This window comes from Muntiacus reevesi, chromosome 3, assembly GCF_963930625.1.
Source record: "Muntiacus reevesi chromosome 3, mMunRee1.1, whole genome shotgun sequence".
Lineage (NCBI taxonomy): Eukaryota > Metazoa > Chordata > Mammalia > Artiodactyla > Cervidae > Muntiacus > Muntiacus reevesi.
Genome location: NC_089251.1, coordinates 263,232,468 through 263,253,898, shown reverse-complemented (window position 1 = coordinate 263,253,898; position 21,431 = coordinate 263,232,468). Strand labels below are relative to the sequence as shown.

General features: G+C 41.6%; 1 protein-coding gene and 1 long non-coding RNA gene across 6 annotated transcripts in view; both read right to left on the bottom strand.

The window, feature by feature from the left end:
• Positions 1–476: 476 nt before the first annotated feature.
• On the bottom strand, positions 477–7,283 carry LOC136165478 (uncharacterized). The gene is made up of 5 exons (XR_010662523.1): positions 7,152–7,283; positions 6,467–6,606; positions 2,582–2,754; positions 1,551–1,658; positions 477–627 (listed from the first exon to the last, which is right to left on the bottom strand). It is a non-coding gene; the product is annotated as an uncharacterized lncRNA (long non-coding RNA).
• A 213-nt stretch (positions 7,284–7,496) lies between these two features.
• Positions 7,497–21,431, bottom strand: part of INPP1 (inositol polyphosphate-1-phosphatase) — a 37,680-nt gene continuing 23,745 nt past the window's right edge. For 4 of the 5 annotated variants that reach the window (XM_065931936.1, XM_065931934.1, XM_065931933.1 and 1 more), the window contains exons 2-6: positions 17,566–17,833; positions 15,333–15,393; positions 12,287–12,487; positions 9,576–9,750; positions 7,497–8,228 (exon numbers count right to left, since the gene is read on the bottom strand). In XM_065931936.1, coding sequence (XP_065788008.1) covers positions 7,667–8,228; positions 9,576–9,750; positions 12,287–12,487; positions 15,333–15,393; positions 17,566–17,769 — 1,203 coding nt within the window. In that variant the 5' untranslated portion in view covers positions 17,770–17,833 and the 3' untranslated portion in view covers positions 7,497–7,666. Of the gene's footprint in view, positions 8,229–9,575; positions 9,751–12,286; positions 12,504–15,332; positions 15,394–17,565; positions 17,834–21,431 lie in introns of those variants that run through there. The other variant, XM_065931937.1, reaches the window with a different exon arrangement.

The following is a 21,431-nucleotide window of genomic DNA, read 5'->3' as shown; positions in this document are numbered from 1 at the left end:
ATGCATTTTCCTCATAATTAGTGATGTTTATGCTTTTTGATATGCTTATCAGCCATTTAAATACTCTCTTTTGTAAAGGGTCTTGTGGTCATTTTTTAATTGGACTTTGTATCCTTTTCTTGCTGATTTTTAGGAGTCTTTTATATCTACAGGATATAGATCCTTTGCTAGGTATATGTTGCAAATATCTCTCCTACTCTGCGGCTTATGTTTTCATTCTTTTATGCAGAGAAAGAAAACAACTCTAGGAAAGTTGACTACAATGCCAACAGTAGTTTTGTCTGGATTTAATTTTTCCTTGTTCCTACTTTTTCATACTTTGTAGTTCTTTAAGAAGCATGTAATTTAAAACACAATGAAAGAAATGATTTTTTAAAGAAAAACAGCATACTTAAAACGTGATGTGTATGTGTATGCATGTATGTGCGCACACGTGCTTAGTCATGTCTGACTCAGTCGTGTTTGACCCACCAGGCTCCTCTGTCCATGGAATTTTCCAGGCAAGAATATTGGAGTGGGTTGCCATTTCCTCCTCTGGGGATCTTCTCAATCCATGGATCGAACCCACGTCTCTTGTGTCTCCCTCATTGGCAGGCAGATTCTTTATCACTGCTCCACTTGGGAAGCCTTTAAGACATGATGATGTATTTTAAAGGCGACCCATCGGAAGTGGTTAGTACAGAAAAGAACTTTGCTACAATTTCCCTTCACTGTTACAAACGTGCCTCTGCAAATCCGCTAGAGACACCTAGTGGAGAGTGTTGTAAAGTTTGCAGCAAATGTTCCAATGTGCTCAAATTGCTTGGGAAGTTATAGCAGGGAGGGCCAACTTGCTTACCAGGGGAGAAATGTTTGTAAAACATACTTTGGTTCTCTTATCATCTCAGCTTCCAAGTAACTGAAAAAATTCTGCTATTCCCAGGTTGGGGTAGACCTAGCTCACCAACGGGCTGGGATTGGACCTGACCAACAAATGTGATAAAAATTCAGAGAGAACAAAAGACAGCGAGGTTAGGAGTAGAAATGGGACCAGTTCACAGCTGGCTACCTAGTTGGTAGCACCCTGGAAAGATGAAATAGTGGGGCTCCCTTACAGAAAGCAGGAGAAAAGGTTGTCATTAAAGATACTAAAGTTAAAAGGTTTTCCTTCCTTCTATTCTCTTTCAAACTGTCATGCTATTATTTGCTATTTAATGTCAATAAGAAAAATTTTAAATTTAAATTGTTAGCATGAATTTTACCATTTGTATTTATATTGCACAATGCCAGTTGTAAGTATGAGTATAACTCATATGTGCAATCACCAAAATTATACATTTCATTTTTCATAGCTTGTGCGTGTGTGCTGAGTCACTTCAGTCACGTTGACTCTTTGGGACCCCATGGACTGTAGCCTGCCAGGTTCCTCTGTCCCTGGGATTCTCCAGACAAGAAGACTGCCATACCCTCCTCCACAGGGTCTTCCCGACCCAGGGACTGAACGCAGGTCTCTTGCATTGCAGGCAGATTCTTTACTGTTTAAGCCACCAGGAAAGCCCATGGATACTTACATTATCCTCACTATAAGAGTGGAAAGAATGCAGAGAAGTAATGCAGCTGGTTTTTAGTTCAATTCTTGATATGTACACATTCTGCTACCTCTTTCTACCTTCAGTTTTCTGGCAAGGAAGAACAAGAAGAAAAAGAATTAAGGGTGGCCCTATCTTTTAAAAAAAATATTTACTTATTTATTTGGCTGCACTGGGTCTTAGTTGCGGCATGCAGGATCTAGTTCCCTGATCAGGGAACAAACCTGGGCCCCTGCATTGGGAATGCACAGGCTTAGCCACTGGACCGCCAAGAAGTCCCTAGGTGGCCCTAACTTTCCCTTTATTTCCATACCATCATTTTCAGCCTTTGTGATTTGTTGTAGTTATACAGGGGAAAAGAATAAGAAAGGGCATAATAGATTTCCTTGGTCTTTTTATGTTTCTGAGAATGCCAGTGCCATCTTTTGGCATTCCAAGCAAATCCTAGCTCTAGGGGGCTGTTGCTGCTGCTGCTAAGTCACTTCAGTCGTGTCCGACTCCGTGTAATCCCATAGATGGCAGCCTACCAGGCTCCCCCATCCCTGGGATTCTCCAGGCAAGAACACTGGAGTCGGTTGCCATTTCCTTCTCCAATGCATGAAAGTGAGAAGTGAAAGTGAAGTTGCTCAGTCGTGTCTGACTCTTAGTGACCCCATGGACAGGAGCCTACCAGGCTCCTCCATCCATGGGATTTTCCAGGCAAGAGTACTGGAGTGGGGTGCCATTGCCTTCTCCACTAGGGGGCTGTTATCCCCACCTAATTAGTCATTATAAATTTAAGTCACTTACCATGTACTTGCTTTAAGTCTCATTGAACGCCTATACATCAGGGGTCTGTAGGAATTCTGTGCTCACACGGTACTGTGAACACTACATGAGTGGAATGGGGTTACGGGGAAAGAGGGCAAACACATGTACATCACACCTCTGTTCACACGCATGCACCACTATCCTAGAAACTTAATTTACAAATTCAAAGACAAAATGTTTGAGAATTTCAGGACAGCACTCACAGAACCAAGTGTGGTGCCCTGCTGAGTGAGAAGCCTTCTGCCCCTGCACAAGTCACAAGCCCATGAAGCCAGCCTAAGGACGGTCTTTTTTTCTTTTTAATGGAGAAAGGGAGAAAGCTCTTAATCCTATATAATAATGGCTCCCTGCGGGTCATGAGCATTGAAAATACAGCCTAGAAAAGAAAAATCAAATTTAAAATTACAGACATTTTATTACACAGTAGTCACAATGTTGGCTAGGCTGATTATCAAATAGAAATTATAAGCATATAAAACCTTTTAAGAAAGATGTCAGTGCTAAACACAGCTACTTCCCCTGGACCAGTTTCACAGATCCATTTGTGTACATACCAGCTCTTAATTGAGTTCCCTGCCACTCTGAGGGGACAGTCACAGTCCCTTAGGCTTGCTTTATGGACATGTGTTACAGTCTAAGTACCAATCTAAGCCAGGTACAATGAAAGGTGTTAACTATGGTGTGAAAGGTTATGACTTACTGTTTCTACTCTTCCTTTGCATTTAGCACTTACAGGAAAAAAAACAAAACAAAAAACTGAGGGACAAAAAGGAAACTGTCAGAAACTTTTGTCCGCTTTTTCCTACTTTTCGGAATGTGTGTTTGACTTTTTCTGCCATGGAGTGGGCAGGGCTGTTTCTGTGCCGTGTGTGAGGTGCGTGCTCAGTTGCTAAGTCAGGTCCAACTCTTTTACGACCGCATGAATTGTAGTCTGCCAGGCTCCTTTGTCCATGGGATCTCCCAGGCAAGAATACTGGAGTGAGTTGCTATTTCCTTCTCCAGGGGATCTGCCCGACCCAGGGATAGAACCCGTATCTCTGAGGTCTCCTGCACTGGCAGGCGGGTTCTTTACCCTGAACCACTGGGGAAGCCTGAGTAATTACTGTGTGTGTTAGTCACTCAGCTGTGTCCGACTCTTGGTGACCCCATGCTCTGTAGCCCTCTGTAGGCCCCTCTGTCCGTGGAATTCTCCAGGCAAGAATACTGGAGTGGGTTGCCTTTTCCTACACTAGGAGATCTTCCCGACCCAGGATCAAGCCTATGTCTCCTGCATCTTCTGAATTAGCAGGTGGATTCTTTACCACTTGAGCCACCGGTAAGTCCCTCTTTCTGTGTGGTAGCTGTGTCTAAGGCTGGTTACAGTTACATGCTCTGGGTCAAGCAAGCAGGACAAGGAATTATGAGCAGCTGCTATGGACTAGGCTAAGCAGACTCCTTTAGTGATGGCTAAGTAAGGAACTGAAAGCAGAGACCTCCCACAGTTTGCCTGCCTGCTGAGCACTCAACAGAGGCCAGAGGTGTGAGTCTGAAAAGAGGGGGCAGTAGGCCTCTAGGCAAACTGCCAGGATCAAGAGTCCCAGAGATTTCCCACAAGTCTCAAGACACCAATAACTGTTTTTATATTTGTTTTATATTTTCATCTGTGCCTAATTGGCAGAAGGTTCCCTTTCTTTATTACCTTGATCATTGTTGTTTAGTTGCTGAGTTGTGTCCAACTCTCTGCAACCCCATGGACTATAGTCCACCAGGCTCCTCTGCCCACGGAATTTCCCAGGCAAGAATACCGGAGTGGGTTGTCATTTCCTTCTCCAGGGGATCATCCTGACCCAAGGATCAAACCCGCGCGCGTCTCCTGCATTGGCCGGCACATTCTTTAACGCTGAGCCACCAGGGAAGACTTACCATCTTGACAAATGTACTTATGCACTCTTCATTCTCTGGGGGATGAAGTGGATAAGTACGTCAAAAGTAGATGAGTGTAGCTAAGGGTTGAAAAAATCCACTCTTAAATGCCATGCGACCTTAGTGAATAGAACAAAGGATGTGTGATCAGAGGTCACACGAAGACAGAAGCCCGGACGACTCGTTTGGCCCGGGTGATGGAGATTGCTAGATGTCCTCTAATGCCTGTCTCCTAACTTTCGGGGTGATAAAAAGCCTGGTTTTCAGGTGAGTACATGGCTGCTCCAAATGGAGACCTTCTACGTGCAGTCATGTGAAAAGGTTCTGGTCAGTGACGTGAAAAATTGCCCTTCCCTTCTTTGTCTTCTCTGTCTTGCTGCCCACAATGCCGACTCTGTTGTCTTAGACCTGAGAAGGGTCTGGGGTTGGGAGAGCAGTGAGATGGAAGGAGTGTGACTCCCTGAGGACTTTGGGGTGGAGCCTCCTTTCAGCTCTGGACTGCTCACCAAATACTTTTGATCTTATTTAAGCCATTGCTATTTTGGCATTTTGTCACTCACAGTTAAACCTAATGCTACTGATGCAAAGTATTACTGCAAACTTATCCTGGCTGCACATCTTCAAGACAGAAGGGCTATCTATGGGACTTTACACTCAGACTCAAAAGTCTGCTTTTTCATACTCCCATCATTATAACACAGCAGAAAGCCCTTTATATAATACGTATCCCTTGGCATGTCAAAATCTCATGCAGGGAGCCTATACCTAGGGGCTTAGAAGCCAGAGCAAAAAATTAGCAACACACAAAGTGCATTAAAAGGAAATAACCATTAGAACCCTACTCAACATGGCTGCCAGACCTCAGGAGCAGCTGAATTGAGCCTGGGGTGATGGTTAGGTGGAGCCATGTGGCTCGTGTAGAGAGCAACAGGTATGTTTGGAAGCTTGAGCCAAGAGTCTCTCCTGAGTGATTGGATGTGGGTTGTAGGAGCAAGAGAGGAACCAACGCTGACTGGCTTCCCAGAGACTGCTCCTGTTGACGTACAGGGGGCTCTCTTTTTATCATCCTCTGTTTAAGCAACCTGGCAGAGTCATCTGTCTGCCAGCCTCCCGTAAAAAACCACTGGTGGATGCACAAGACACTCAATCTTGGTGACCAACAGGCTACTCTTCGGCACACCCCTCCATCACAACCCCTAACTCCCACTCTCATCAATTGAGTTGTATGTTTGCTTAGACTGATTGACTTCATTCAAAAATCATATTTCAGTGATATCTTTAATAATAGATTAAGTATAATGTAAAATGAATCTGAAAACAAAGAATTTAAGGCTTTGAAAGTATTGATAGAAACGAGTCTTAAAAATTTACTGAGTAGGAGACAATTGTAACGATAGAGGGGAAAAAAATTAAAATCCAGAATGACTATGTCGTCAGACTACGTGGCAAATATTTTTTAACTTCTTCCTCTAAAGAAATTAGAGCCTGAGAATTCCCTGGTGGAACAGTGATGAGGAATTGGTACTTCCACTGCCAGGTCAGGTTCAGTTCTCAGGAACTGAACCTGATCCGGAAAGTCACACTGTGCAGCCAAAAAGAAAGAAATCAGAGCTACAGATCACACTCCCATGGGTGTGGTTTATGCAAGACCAGCACACACATGCTTAAGGAAGGGCCCTAGGTTTCCCACAGATTGACAATGGATGTGTGCAATAGATGTTTACAGAATATGTGGGATTTCTCTGTTCTATCCAGTTTTCCCCCCAGTAAACTGGCACATTGATAGATCACATAAATAAATAGATCACATTGAATATGACTCTTTTCACTGCATTGTTATTGATAATTTATATATTCTAAAAATGTTTATGTGCGCAACATGCTTTTTCTTAAACTATATCCTATTTTTCCATTCTGGTGAATATCAGGCAGCATGACTAGTTTCTGGGGTTTGGTTTCTAATGTGTTTTGTGAAGAATGAACTCACTTTGACTTAAAAATCAACCTTTAAAATTAGAATATACAGTGCGAGGACCCACGATCAATCACAAAGCATGTACAGACTTTAAAAACTATGTAACTTTTTAACTAAATGAATCATTAAATCTTCTGCGTGCAATGAGATACCTTTAAATAACCTCCAATTAAAATAAATAAATTAAAAAAAAAATAAAAGTTTCACTTACTGTGATTCCTTTGTAATTGCAGGAAAACAGAGGATGCTGCAGAAAATCTTTTGGCCTCAAGAGGGCGCGGGGCAGAAAGGAGAGAGCTGAGAGTCAAAGCCATCTCTCCAGATGGTGGAACTATCTCCTCACCAGGGCTGCTAAAGACAGGAAAAAGAGGTCTCACCCACCTCAGAGGACATTCAACATGGGATTCCAGTAGACCAACGGCTGTATATATTTAACTCTACCTCTGGTTTTTGAAGTGTAATAAACACTATGCAAAAACTACAGAAATGTCTTTATCCTCTCCTGTCTTACCGACAGAAATGAGTATGTTAAGTGAGAGTATTAGAACTAGAGACATAATTAGTGGCAGAATCAAAGAATTAGAGAGAGAGAATAAGAATATAAATTTGAGCGAGAGTTTCAGAATGTGTGTATGAGTGTGGGTGTGTGTGTGCTGAGAGTGCATGAGTAGGATGGAGCCATCGGTGCTCCAGGCTTTTTTTTTTTTTCCAGGCTGTAATTCTTATAAGAAACATAGTGTCACTGAAAGCACATGAAAATGGGTAAATTATGCTTCAAATTCAGAGTTCTAAATGTTCTACCAAAGGCTAAAGCTGAAGATTTTTGTTCCAGACAGGAAACAAAACTAACCACAACCCCCTTTGCTCTCCCTAATACTTCAGTGACATTAACTTACCACTTCTAAACTCATGTTCTGAAGACTTTTATTAATTGAGCAGGAATTTTTCCTGTCTTCAATATTTTACTGAAGCCTGTCAAGCAGCACTGAAAGTGAAAGTGAAAGAAAGTGAAGTCGCTCAGTCTGTCTGACTCTTTGCGACCCCCTGGACTGTAGCCCACCAGGCTCCTCCATCCATGGGACTCTCCAGGCAGGAAGACTGGAGTGGGTTGCCATTTCCTTCTCCAGGGGGATCTTCCCGACCCAGGGATCGAACCCAGCTCTCCCGCGTTGCAGGCAGACGCTTTAACCTCTGAGCCACCATCACACAAAATCCACTATAAAGAATCTCACACATTTAACTGCTGCATGAATATCATTCATTTATTAACATTATGAACACATAATGGAAAAATGCTCCCCCAAAGAGGAAGGTGAATGTTGACTGTCAATAGGACAAAGCCGTCTTCAAGAGACAGATGCGGAAACTAGGTCCACAGTTGGGTTGCGGAGCCCACGAGGACAGAGCTCGTCTACGTCTGTGTCGCCACAGGGGCCAGGTGCTGGAGGAGGCGGCTCAAGAACGCCTCCAGCTGCTTCTCGGATCTGTACGCGATGAGTCCTCCCTTGTTGGCCCACTGATCCACTCCAGCGGCGCCTTCGTTTCCCACGTGATACACCAAGTGTGGCAAGCCAAGCCCCGCGTCAGGCTTTCTTTCCAGGCATTCCTTGAAGTCCACCATGCCCCCGCCCATGGCCCTGAGGATGGCGTGGGCAGCGCAGGAGTCCCACTTGAACGTGGTGTCTTCCGAGAAGATGTAAATGTCGACGAGGCCGAGCACCACACAGAGGCTCTTGTAGCCGGCCCCCGCCGCCCGGAAGACGCGCTCTCCACACACGCGCGAGAGCGCGCCCTTGACGGCCTCCTTTTCGCTGGTGCTGACCACAGCCGAGAACGGGCGGGAGCCTCCCGAGCTGGGCTTCTGCGTCACGTGGCTCTGCGTTTCGCTGCTGCTGCTCGTAGAGCCGGGAGGCGGAAGGGAATGGATGTTGGTCCCCAAGTAAGAAAGGCCCCAGTAGCACTGTCCTTTCCACCTACGGAAGAGAACGTTCAGTTTGTGGCGGCAAGTTAACACGTTTGTTTTTCATTGCTCCCATGGCTTCCCAACTTGAGGTGAAAAATACATAATGCAGTGAGTCTCAAGGCCCTTCAGCCTAGAGATAGTTACCAAATAGCTAATTCATTTCCAAAAGTCACACCCTGTGCCTGTTGCTGCCTGTGTTGGTGCCAGTTAGGAATGCTTTTTTTTTTTTTTTTTGCATTATCACATCCATCTAGGACAGTGCTAAAATATTTGTGGGATTTCCAGCCTCTGGGAACACAGCAGTTTCACTGCCTCTTTTGGCATTTAAAGTTTAACAGGGGGTAAAGATGAACAGATAAATAAGATTTTCAATCTGCAAATCCTTCACAATCCTGAATTTTTTTCAGTTGGTAACACCTTTTCATCCTCCAATTCACTAGCGCCACTTTGGGTTTAACATCAACAAAGATGGACTCTTTTTTTTGGCAGGGGGCGGGGAAGGGCAACAACAAAAATACCATCTATCACTTCTCAAGGTTTAACTTACTATATACGCTGGATAGTTTCTTTCCAGAGAAGGAGACAGGCTTAGAGAATGCAAGTGTTTAAGAATGTGTATCAGTGGTAGAATCTGCAATCAAACCCAGGATTTGTGCCACCAACTACTTTGTCAACCATTTCTAGGTCATGATTATGTCAACATCCAGTCCCACTTATTTTTAACTTAACGACCCTTTAAAGATAACAAACACTTTCAGTTTGCTAGAAGGCAGGGAAGATGAAAAATATCAACACTGCAGAGGTGTAGTTTATGACTATTAAAGAACAAACAATTCTTAGCTGCTTGAAGCAAGTCAAAATTTAATTTAAAAATACTTTTACATGAGGGGGAGAAAATGTCATCTATTTCAGTAGAAAGCTGAAACCACAGGAGAAAAGCTGCTTCTACTTGAACCCTGCCAGGCTCTGGAGTCAACCCTGTTATACTCTGATCCGTAGGCTGTGGATCAGAGCAACCAAAGGCTGGGTCACCCTCTCTGCTCTGTGAACAGTCCATGGGAGTGTGAGGAAGGAGGAGGCAGAAAAGAAAGTGATACTGACAGTTTTTTGTTTTCATAGGGAGAGGTTCTAATCCTGGCCATACCTACTGTCTTTTCATTAGATCATTTTCACATTTTGTTGTGAAACCCAGGATTGAAAATTAAAGGACCACTGATTCAAACATGGAGATTTTTAGTAGGAATGCCAAATGTATCAAGTCATGGGAATGTCACATGGAGAGATAATCCTGACAATAAACAAAGCTGAGGTTGTAAACTCTGAAAACCATAATATAGCAAAAATATGCCATTTTTACCTGAGGGTGTTTAGGTCTTGTGACACAAAAGGCTGGTTGATGACCCCCATGAGAGGCACCCCTGTCCGTGTGTCATAGACACCAATTAAAATCGTGACGCACTGAAGTCCGCTGGGGAAGATTCCTTGGGTGGGTTTAGTGTCAGCAGAACCTTTTATATACTGGTAAGTCGAATCTGAAAAATGAGGCAGCTGTTAGGATTCAGGTAATGATTATTTAGAAGATAATGATGAAAACCCCTATAAAACCTGTCCTAGATCATTTCTAATTTGGTAACAGCTATGGTCTAAATGTTTGTGTCCCCCAAAATTCTAACCCACAAAAGTTGATAGTAAGTGGGGTCGCTGGGAGGTACTTCAGTCCTCGGGGTGGAATCTATGCCTTATAAAAGAGGTTGCACAGATATTGTCTCTTCCACTTCTGTGTGTGTTAGTAGCTCAGTCGTGTCTGACTCTTGCAACCCCATGGACTGTAGCCTGCCAGGCTCCTCTGTGCATGGTATTCTCTAGGCGAGATTACTGGAGAGGGTTGCCATTCCCTTCTTCAGGGATCTTCCTGACCCAAGGATCAAACCCAGGTCTCCAGCATTGCAGGCAGATTCTTTACTGTCTGAGTACACAGTGAAAAGATGCCAATTATGAATCAGGAAGAAGACCCTCACCTAATCATGCTGGCACTTTGATACTGGATTTCTCAGCCTCTGAAACTGTGAGAAATAAACTTATCTTGTTTAAAAGCTACCTAGTCCATGGTATCTTGTTGTAGCAGCCCAAATGGACTAAGATAATAACCAATCACGTTTTACCTTCGGGTACCACTTAGATGGAACTATTATTTGACCTTTTGTACTTCACTCTGAAGCTGCTTGTGTTTCATTTTCCCAACTATACATAAATTCTTGGAGAAAGGGGACATGTCTATAATTCCTATGGCAGCTGGCTTCCTTCCTTCTTGTGTTGTTAATCGCTCAGTCATGAACAACTCTTTGTGACCCCATAGGACTGGGGCCACCAGGCTCCTCTGTCCATGGAGTTCTCTAGGCCAGAATACTAGAGTGGCGAGCCAGTCCCTTCTCAAGGGCATAACACCTTGCAAATGGTAAGAAGCACTCAAATATTCATCACCATGTCAAAATCATCTAAAAGGTAATGGCTCAGGATAACTGGGGGATCCCTTTGAGTTCTTACTAATCAGAGGACAGGTCCAACCAAGATGGGTGGGAAAGTCTCCTTCCAGGAATCTGAATTCCATTCCATTTGAATTCCATCAGGGATGGAATTGCCTTTTTGTTTGTTTTGTCCCTCAAATGAGGAGGAAAGAGACGCTGGTGTCACAAGAGGAAGAAGCTCAGACGGTAAAGCGTCTGCCTACAATGCTGGAGACTCGGGTTCGATCCCTGGGTTTGGAAGATCCCCTGGAGAAGGAAATGGCAACCCACTCCAGTACTCTTGCCTGCAAAATCCCATGGACTAAGCAGCCTGGTAGGCTACAGTCCATAGGATCACAAAGAGCCTGGGAAAAAGAAGCTAAGGAGTGAGGTTTCTCCTTAAAAGACATACCTAAAAAAAAAAAAAAAAGACATACCTGCCAGCAGCTGACCGCCAACATCTAATGAATTAATACCCAGTTAAGGATGTGCCAGGCACAAGATCCAGAGAGCTAGCTAAGAGAATCAATTCAGGATAAAAACAAAACAAGGTTTCCATTCCTCAAAACCTGTAACTGAGGCTTATTTACCTTTAGGCAATAAACGATTCTGGGAAACATTCGTAGTCTGCCTAACACTCCACTGACTGAATGTTCTACTGCTGTGATTAAAGGCATTTCTATCACGCGTGCTTGTAGGGGAGAGGGTGAGGGGAGTTTGCCTACTCAGCTTAATGATTGGTCCCAGTTGTATTGGGTAGACTATGCCAAGAACCTGGGGGAAAAGTGCGACTTAGACCCAGGGCTTTATATTAATGGCATCATTGAGACAGGCCTACAGTTTTAAAGCAATGAACTATAGATTATGGTTCTACCATAATCATGACCAAAAAAATAATGGTGAGGTATACACAGGACTCACAAAGTGACTGCTAGGAGTCACATTCAGTTGTGTTTTACTTGACCTGTACAGTGGTTCTGCTTGTTTACTTACTTAACTGAATTAGGAGCCAGGAGTTAAATTGTGAGAGCTCATTAAAAACCTGGATTTGTGTTTTTATTATTTTTAAATCTGAAGATCTGCATTGTACTCCTAGATGGTAATAATTTGCCAGAGTTGAATGTTCTTAAGATGCGTGTGTGTTCAATTAGTTATAGCTGATATCATTTCATTCTTCTCTCATATTTAGCAGTCTGGCCCCTGAGGTCTTTCAAAAATGAGTTAATTCTGTTTTGTATATCTGCCTCTGTGTGTGTGTGTGTGTGTGTGTGTATATGCACACATGTGTGTTATAAATATATGTGTATATGTATATAATACACACCTCAACTCTTTATTTATTTAGGCCCCAATGTGTAGCTTGTGGGATCTCAGTTTCCCAACCAGGGGTTGAACCCAGGTTACAGTGAGAGTCGTTTGTCATTTTAAAGCTTCAAAAATTTAAAAACTTCTAGGAGAGTTAAACCATACCCTCAATTTTCATTTTCCAACACCCCCCCCCCCTTCAAAAAAAGGATTACTAAGAAAAGCAAAAAGACAAAAGCACACACTCTCCTCTGCTTACCTATAGGATCCACCCAGATTCCCAAGATGTCCTGTGGAATGCTGACCTCTACTGACTCCAGGGCTGGGTCACTGAAGGAAACATCCTGGTGGACAACCTTGGCTAAGGCCTCAGACGCCAGTTTGTTACCATTAAGGACTTTGCTGAGAAGAGCTACTGTTTCTTCCTCGGTTGGACACAGTCTCATGATAATCTTCTCCCCTAGAGTAAAGACAAACTGAAGACCATTACATCTCAAGTTTAAGAGGAGAAAGAACAGGAGATTGGGAGAAGCACCTTAGATTAGGTGAGGACAACATATCCAGCGCACTCCACTATTCATTTTTTCTTTTTCCTTAACACCAATTGTATTGGGGTATAGCCAATTAACAACGATGTGATAGTTCCAGGTGGACAGTGAAGGGACTCAGCCATGCATTTACATGGATCCATTCTCTCCGAAACTGCCTTCCCAGCCAGGCTGGCACAGAATACTGAGCAGACTTCCATGTGCTATACAGTAGGTTTCTGTTGGTTATCCATTTTAAATATAGCCCACTCCACTATTCTAAACTGGAGAATCCCAAGGACAGAGGACCCTGGTGGACTATAGTCCATGGGGCCGCAAAGAATCAGACACAACTGAACAACCACACACACACACACACACACAATATCCAGATGTGTTTCCTAATCTGGCTGACCGCCAGAACCGCCCAGTGGGCTTCATAAAGTCAAAGCTGATTTAGTGGTCACTCAGCTACCTCACAGTGAGAAATGAACTCCAGGCACCAAAGGACCTCTCCAAAAAAAGTTTCCATGTGGACACATGCACAGTTTTCTGTAACCAGGTTAAGGCAGCTCATGTTAAGAATCCTGAACCCTGAGTCTTTGATAAACAACCTTCTGTGCTTTTTACCTTGTGGCTTTTAATATCCTGGAGGTCTCCCTGTTCATGTTTGAATATGTTGATTGAAAAGAAAAGAGTTTTTAATAAGGACACAGAAGGGCTTCCACCTCCCTTTATGATGCTGCTTTTAACTAAAAACTGTCTACGCTCTGTAAATATAAGATGATGTACATTCATCTTTAAATGTGGTAAAGCTGTAGGACTCTAAATCACATACAGAGAACAGCTCTCCTCTGTGAAACCACTGGAAATCAGGATGTAAGCAAAGCTGCTTCTGCAATTGAAACCTCAAGTTACCAAGTCCATGTGTTTGCCATCACTTTAAAGATCCTTCTTAGACCCTTGCTTCATCTGGTTTCCAATCCCCGAAGCACAAATGGGAAAAGAGGCTCTCCTACAAGTTTTACCAAGAAAAAGTGAAAGCAATGCAGAATATAAATTTCTAAAAGTTAAGAAAACACGGCACTTTGGGGCTCTTGAGGTATCTCAACAAACACTCCTAACTACATTCCAAGAACCAGCAGCATTGCCATCACCACAGCGCCTGTTAGAAATTCAGAACTTCAGTCCCCATCCCAGGCCTGCTGAGGTCTGACAAGATCCCCCAGTGACTCCTGTGATTTTTGGGAGGCACACTGTGAATCTATCACAATGATGATTCTGAAACAGCAAGAATCAGTCAATTAAGCTTAATTCAAATTAAGTGAGATTATTAAAGTTGGGGAATGTCAGTCACCACCACTTGCTGAGCATCTACTCTAGGCTCAGTAAAAGTCATGGGTTCACTCAAAGGAGCAAATCATATCACGTTACTCTATGCTTAAAATTTACCACTGAATTCTCATCATACTTAAGGAAACGCCTTCCTTTGAACTTCCATGATCTCATCTCACCTCATCCACAAGCCCCTCCTTCACCATGGGTCTCTGCCCTCCAATATACTAAACCCATCCTCTCCTTTAGTTCTCAGGAAAATGTATGTGGAATGCATTTTTGCCCCGATCATTCTAGATAAATATTACAATAGCTGTTTATGATGTAGCCAAATATAGGTTTTTTTAAGAGTAGGATTTCTTACGGGTAAGTCACAGGTGATTTTTTTAACCTTAAGTTTAACTGAGATTTCTCTTTCTTCTTACTGTCGCAGAACTAACTGTATATCTTAATACACAGCCCATGAAATGACAAATTTTTTCCAGAGTTAATCCAGAAATTAGTTTTCTTTGTAAATATGCCTCTAGATGTTTAACTATTTGTCACATGATCTGTTTAAAGTTCACCATTTTAATCTTCTACCATTAAACAAACAAAACCCAGGCAAACTAAAAACCGCTTGCTTCTCTAAAAAAAAGGGTCAGAGATTTTGTATTTTTCTCTCTACCACAAGGGAACATGGGGGTCCATCAAAGGAGAATTTGGCTCACAGGAAACTGACTAGAGTTAAACCTTGGTGCTCAAAGGAGCCTTTCAGGTTGTCCAGCTCCCTTACCGAGGTTCTGAGACCAGAGAAACAGTGAGGTCGTTCAGGGACAGGGCCTCCTCTAAATTCTCAGCCTAGGTCTGTGGGCTACCCAAAGTGTTAGTCAGTCAGTTCTACCCGACCCTGTGTGACGCCATGGACTGGGGCCCACCAGGCTTCTCTGTTCATGGGATTCTTCAGACAAGAATATTGGAGTGGGTTGCCATGCCCTTCTCCAGGGGATCTTCCTGATCCAGGGATCAAACCTGGGTCTCCTGAATTGCAGGTACATTCTTTACTGCTGACCCACTGGGGAAGCCATGGGCTCTCCAGGAGGTCCACAAATGGGTCTACTTGGACCTGAGATTGTCTGTACATCTGTGTGGATCTGCATCCTTTGGGGGGCATCTATTACTTCCATCAGATTCTCAAGGGGCCATGCAACTTTCCCAAAGATTAAATCATTATTCAATGCTACAGAGTTATATCTAGAATACATGTGAACTTGCTAAATAATTCTAAAATGCCACATCTCTGTCTTACAGGGCAGGTTATCCTGAAGTGCTGAATGAAGTTGAACATTCAAATATGTTATTTACATGAAAGGCCTCCAAACATTACTTTCACGATGTAAGTCGAAAATAAAAATACCATATGATAATTAAGTTATAAAAATATATTAAGATTCTTGTACTTACCCAAATCATTAGTAAATTCATTGGATTCTTCTCCAAAAATCCTTTCCCCCAAGCCTGGAAACTGAATGATTCAGAATATGATAAGAATACAAAGCAGCAACAAAAAAAATCCCACATTCATGTTCAATTCTGAATAGATTTCCACTTTATATTTTAAACTAAATAGCACAAGTAGTTCAGAAATTTGGAAGTTTACAATTCCAGAAATCAATCCAAGTGTACTAAGTGAAGTCAGATTGGTTCAGCACTTTTCTAATATCAGTAGTTTTCTAACATTTTCCCGCTCCTTTGCCCCTTTAGAAAGTCCAAGTCATGGTAGAAGTCTGGTTTCCTTATGTTCTGTTGAGTCTGCAGAAGTACTTCTAGAACTTCATCCTTCTAGTTACGGGCCATGAGCTAGAATGTTTACAAAGGAGATGTTTTAACTGCTGCTCCTACAAAGTACCCAAGTAACTTGTACAAGTTACTGTTACTGCCCAAGCACCTGAGATGCTTAGTTGAGACTGGACAGAAAGGAGCAGAGGATGACGTTTAATCTTGTTTTCTGCACATGTTAAGGTATCATTAGCCATCAGGCTAGGAAGCCAATGTAGCAAAAAAGGGGAAATATTTTATTTGCCAACAACTTATGCATTAATATTTTGATGGAATGAAAAAACAAACAAAAAGAAACAAGCTGAATAGGAAACTTCTCTCATCTCTGTATGACCAGGAAGCTTTCAGACACATTTAGCTTCTGATTTTCTCTGTAGTAAAGATAATTTCTCTCAAAATATGTGCTGAATTATGGTATGAGTACAATTCTTAGGCAATGAAAGCAAGGAAATGCTTCAAATAGTTGAGCTCAGTTATTCACAGATGGCCAATAGATGTAACAGTGCCCACAACTACTTCCTATTTTTAACTATTTGGAAGAACAATGCAAGTCAACACATACTGGCACTGAACCTATTGATCAAGTCATCAAAGGCTGAAGCTCCAGTCTCCCAATTTGCCTAGAGACCCTTTCTGAGGCTATAGTACGTAAGAGTCACGATATTTTATACATACCAAAAGTGAATATCATTTATGTATTCATAAATCCTGGCAGATACTTCATGAATGAACAATTGCCTGAACTTGTTAGAACGCTCTGAGGCAAATATTAGCCCACAAAACTTACATTTCTAATCTAGTTGCTCAACTATCCCTTCCACCCAGCTCTCTTGATCAGTAACAAAAATAAATTTCCTTCCACTGGATCCAGATTGTATAGGGCATGAAAAAGAAAACAATCTGTAGAAATTTCAAGGGGTCATTTATTCTCTCTTCCTACCTGTGGTCAAGGACTCACTTAAATGACTCTAAACAATTCCTAACATTTTGAGAATTTCATAGAAACAACTCCAATATTTTGTAGGGCTTTCTGACATAAAATTCTATCCTCCCAAATCTAAAAGAAAATTAGATTATTATATAAAAGGTAATATGGTATCACAAACAGCATAGACTCTGGAGTTGGTCAGCCCATATTAAAAAACCATCTCTACCGTTCATTCGCTGTGTAACCCTAGGCAGGCTATCTAACCTCTGTGTCTCCCTTTTCTCTTCCATTACATTGAAATAGTTCTCATAAAATTGTTATGAGTTAAACTAATATATTTAAAGCCCTTAGATAAGTACTTGGCTCACAGTAAGCATTTACAAGTGCCTGCTAATGTTATTGTTTGCTATAACTGCTTATGAATATAGTTTATTTACCCTAGTTAGCTTAAAAGACCTAGAATTACAATCATTGTTAGTTACAAACAACGTTTTCCTACTAAAATAAAGAGAGACTTTAAGTCTCCAGAACCCTATGAGGCTATCACTGAGGCAACCATTAGGTAAATGACTATGTCAAAAGGTGGGACTTAATATTATCAAGTTAAAAAAAAGAGTTATAAAATAGTATGTTCTCATTTCTTTGGAGTTAAGTTAAACCTGCCATGCACACACAGAAGGATAACATTCTAACATTTAGCAAAAACAGTTGTGGTTTTCTCTAGTGATAGAATTAGGAGGAAACATTTAAGTTTTTCCTGTAACATACATTTTAGTAATATTGCAGTCAAAATAAGGGGGGAAAACCTAGTTGTTTATTAGAATCCATGGTGCTGGGGGGCGGGTGGTGGGGAGGAGGCGGCGAGCTATTTTATGGGGGGAAACCACAGGGGCAAATAATTTGCAACTACTTGGCTGTGACATTCCTTACCTTGTTCTCCATATTCCCTTTGATAACTTCCTGTACCAGCACATCAGCCAGGGTCTTGAAATCAACTGCAAACTTCTTGTTCTTTTCTCCCTCTTTCTTTTCTTCTATCAGCAGCTGGAAGAGGGCTTCCTGCTGCCTGCACTCCCGGGCAATGTTGGCAGCTTTCTCAGAGACTCGGAGCAGTTCCTGGAGGATATCTGACATTTCTGAACCTGGCTGTTTGGTTGCAGCAGCTGGTGGAACAGGCACCCACCCTCTGAGCTGTCAGCTGGGAAAGTACAAGAATGTGAAACAGAAAGCAGTTCAGAGAGTGAGTCAACCTGTCAGCACGGCTGAGTGGCTAGTAGAGATCACACTCACAACCTCAGGTGGAAGCTTCATCTAAAACTTGAAACTTATCTTTCAAGATCAACATATTTATCGTCTCAAATCCACTAGGCAAAGAAGAGACTTCTCGGTGAAAGAAAGTCTCTAAATGAGAATCTACACTGTATTTACCAAACTCTAGACCAACAGGAGCACAATGTTGAAAGCAAAAGCCAAGCTCATGCAATGACCTTCGAATGAGCACATGAGCTCAGCAACATTATTAAAGGAGTGCTCTTTCTTTCACCCTTTGGGGGAAGAAGGAAGAAGGGAACGTGGGTTTATCCTATCAGTCTGGGAGCAACTTTCTAAAGTACCAAGCACCACACCGGCCGACACCTCAGTGTCCTGCAAGACTCTTGAGATCACACACTTGAGCTAGCAGCCCAGGTGATGTACCAACCCGCGCCCCCCCCCCTTTTTTTCTATTAAACATGTCCCACTAGCTGTGCTGCTGACAGCAAATTTAAATAATAAAATGAAGTAAAACATGCAACTTGTTGGGATTTGAAAAGTTCTGGCTTCTAAGAGGCATGCTACAGTGCCTTGACATACCTATTGGGTAAATAGCAGAGAAACATTTCTCTGTTTCAACAGTAGCTGCATTTTATTGAATGCTTTAATAATTCCTATCTCATTATTATGAGAATTATTGTGAGAATTATCAGCCTTATTTACAGTCAAGGAAACGGCAGCTTAGAGAAGTTAAGCAACTTGTTTAGGTTACATAAGACTAAACGGCAGGGCTCTGACTCCATCGTACACAGAAGCTCATGCTCTTTATTATCCTAACAAATACTTTACTTCTTAAAAAAAAAATCCTTTAATGGACTGTGGTACGCTGACAATTAGTACAACAGTGAAGATGTCAATGCAATGGAGTTAACTGTGAACTGTCATAGCTGTGTTATCTTAGGCAAGTCTGCTTTAAAAATCATATGCTATTTTCTTAAGATAATGAGCCAACCATCATAAGAAAATATGTCCAACCTCAATAGTAATAATTGGAAAGTGAATAAAACATTGAGACAGCCCACTTCACTATTAGATGGGCAAAACTGTTTCTAAAGTTAAGTCATTCTTGCAGGTGTGGTGAAACAGGTGCTGATATTCTGCTAATGGGCACGTAAAAATGTGGGTTTGTAAAGGAAAATTTGGGAAAAATGGATCACAATCCCTAGAGATGCTATTACCTTTAGCCACTAATTCCAGTTGGCTTTATTTTGAATTAAGAAAGTTATGTTTATGTGACAAAGTTATATTTAATGTTTTAAATATTTCTGCACAAGAGGGATTAGTATTATTGACTGTAGCAAAAAGTTAAAAAAATCTTAAATCCTGGTGAAATGTAGATAAACTATTATATAGTTATTAAATAATATTTTTGAAGAAATTTAAAGGAATATGTTAAAATGCTATAATGTTAAGTAGATGCAGTATCACAGTATGCTAATTTGTGTTTAAAACACACATACACTCTGTTTATACATATGGAGAGAGAGTTTAAAAGACTAGATGATGTAAACATTTAACTAGTTAAATGTTTATCACTGTGGTTATCACTGTGTACTAGAATTGTGGAGGATTTTTCTCATGCTTTTCTGTAATTATCAAATATTCTACAGTAAATATATACTGTTTTTATAATAATAAGTGATATGTTAAAATGCTTTGGGACAATTAAGCACAAAGGAGAAGAATTCCTCAATTCCTAAAGATAACTGTCCAAACAATGTGGTGCTATGGCAACAACACAAATTCAGATAACAGAGACGATAGAGTTAAAAATTAAACAAAAACACCTGCCTACGTAAATGGCTTTTCCCCCCAAGGCATAAATACATTTAAAAAAAAAATCACTTTGGTCGACAAATCTCAACATTAAGAAAAATAATTATATTAATATAGCTGAGGCATCTTGACTTAGAAATAACTTATGGCATCTATATGCTATTAATTATAAGTTTTATATAATATATACATGCATGGATACATATATATCAGTAGAATACATAAGTTCCAAGTATATAAATTCAATAATTTTGATTTCTTAGTATGCATTATATAATTATTATAAGGGAAAAGAATCAATGAACTAACAATATCTAAGAAATTTTTATCTTTAAAACAACATGAAGATTTTAAGGAGTTCAATTTGAAAACTTTCTAGATTAATAATCAGTGTGTGTGTGCATGTGTGCGCTCAGTCATGTCTGACTCTTTAAGACCCCATGGACTGTAGCCTACCACGCTCCTCTGTCCATGGGATTTCCCAGGCAAGAATACTGGAGTGGGCTGCCATTTCCTCCACTATGAGATCTTCCTTACCCAGGACTGAACCCACATCTCTTATGTCTCCTGCATTGGCAGGCAGATTCTTTACCCCTAGATTAATACCAGTAGAGAATTCCCTAGCGGTCCAGTGATTAGGACTCCATACTCTCACTGCTGAGGGCCCAGGTTCAATCCCTGGTCAGGGAACAAAAATTCCACAAGCCACACAGTGCAGCCAAAAGAAATAAAAGCTTCCATCCCATGCATATTATTAAAAAATACCAGTATTGTCTATTTTACTCCACTTTGTTAAAACCGATTAGCTTTTTAAAAACACACCGCTGAATAACCAAAAATCTCCCCCTGTGATGTCCTCAGAACTCAGGTGAGTTACACAGGTTACAAGCTCCAGGCACCACCACCACGCTTGTCTCACACAGAAAACTCACCAACCTAGTCCTGATAAGCTTCTATACAGCAGCTGAGAGATCTGGTATTTCTCCCCTTTGAACCTGATCTTTATTTGCTCAATAATGAGTATTCTCACGTCACCTGAGCAGAGCAACTTGACCAATGGGGGAAAAAATTCAGCTCTAAACTTCAGTCCCATAATTAACAGTGGCACAGATTTTCAGAATTCACCATAACACAGTAAATCAGGTTTTTCAGTTCCAAAGTTATCCCAGCGCTCAACCTTAACCACCCTTTCTTCTGAACCTGGAAACACTGGTATCTTATCAAGCTCCAGGCTGAACACCCAGTTTCAGCTCAGGACAAGGGTTTCTGTAAGCCACCCCCAGAACTTCTTCAGCTCCAGCGTCCTAGCCCCCTTAAAAAAAAAAAAATCTCTCATCTATCATCATCTACACACAAGACTTCCTAATTAATCTGCATAGCTAGCAGACTGCTTTCTGGCTGACTGGACTGTTTTGTCCAAACGAACGAGGCCCCGTCCTCTGTGCTCCGTTAACTGCTTCCGGGTCTCTCTCTGTCCTCAACTCAGTTCGCTCTGCAGGCCGCAGCACTCAGGGCGTACTGGGCAACGTGCCCTCACTTTGAAGGACTCAACTTGAGAGAAACTGTCTTAAAAGAAACTGAGTTGTACATCCAATACAGAATTTCTTTGAGTTTCTTAACAGCTCATAATAACACTTGTGGAAATTCATTTAGATGATTTTAAAAAGGAAGCTTATATACTCATGACTCACCTAAATTAGCTTTATGGA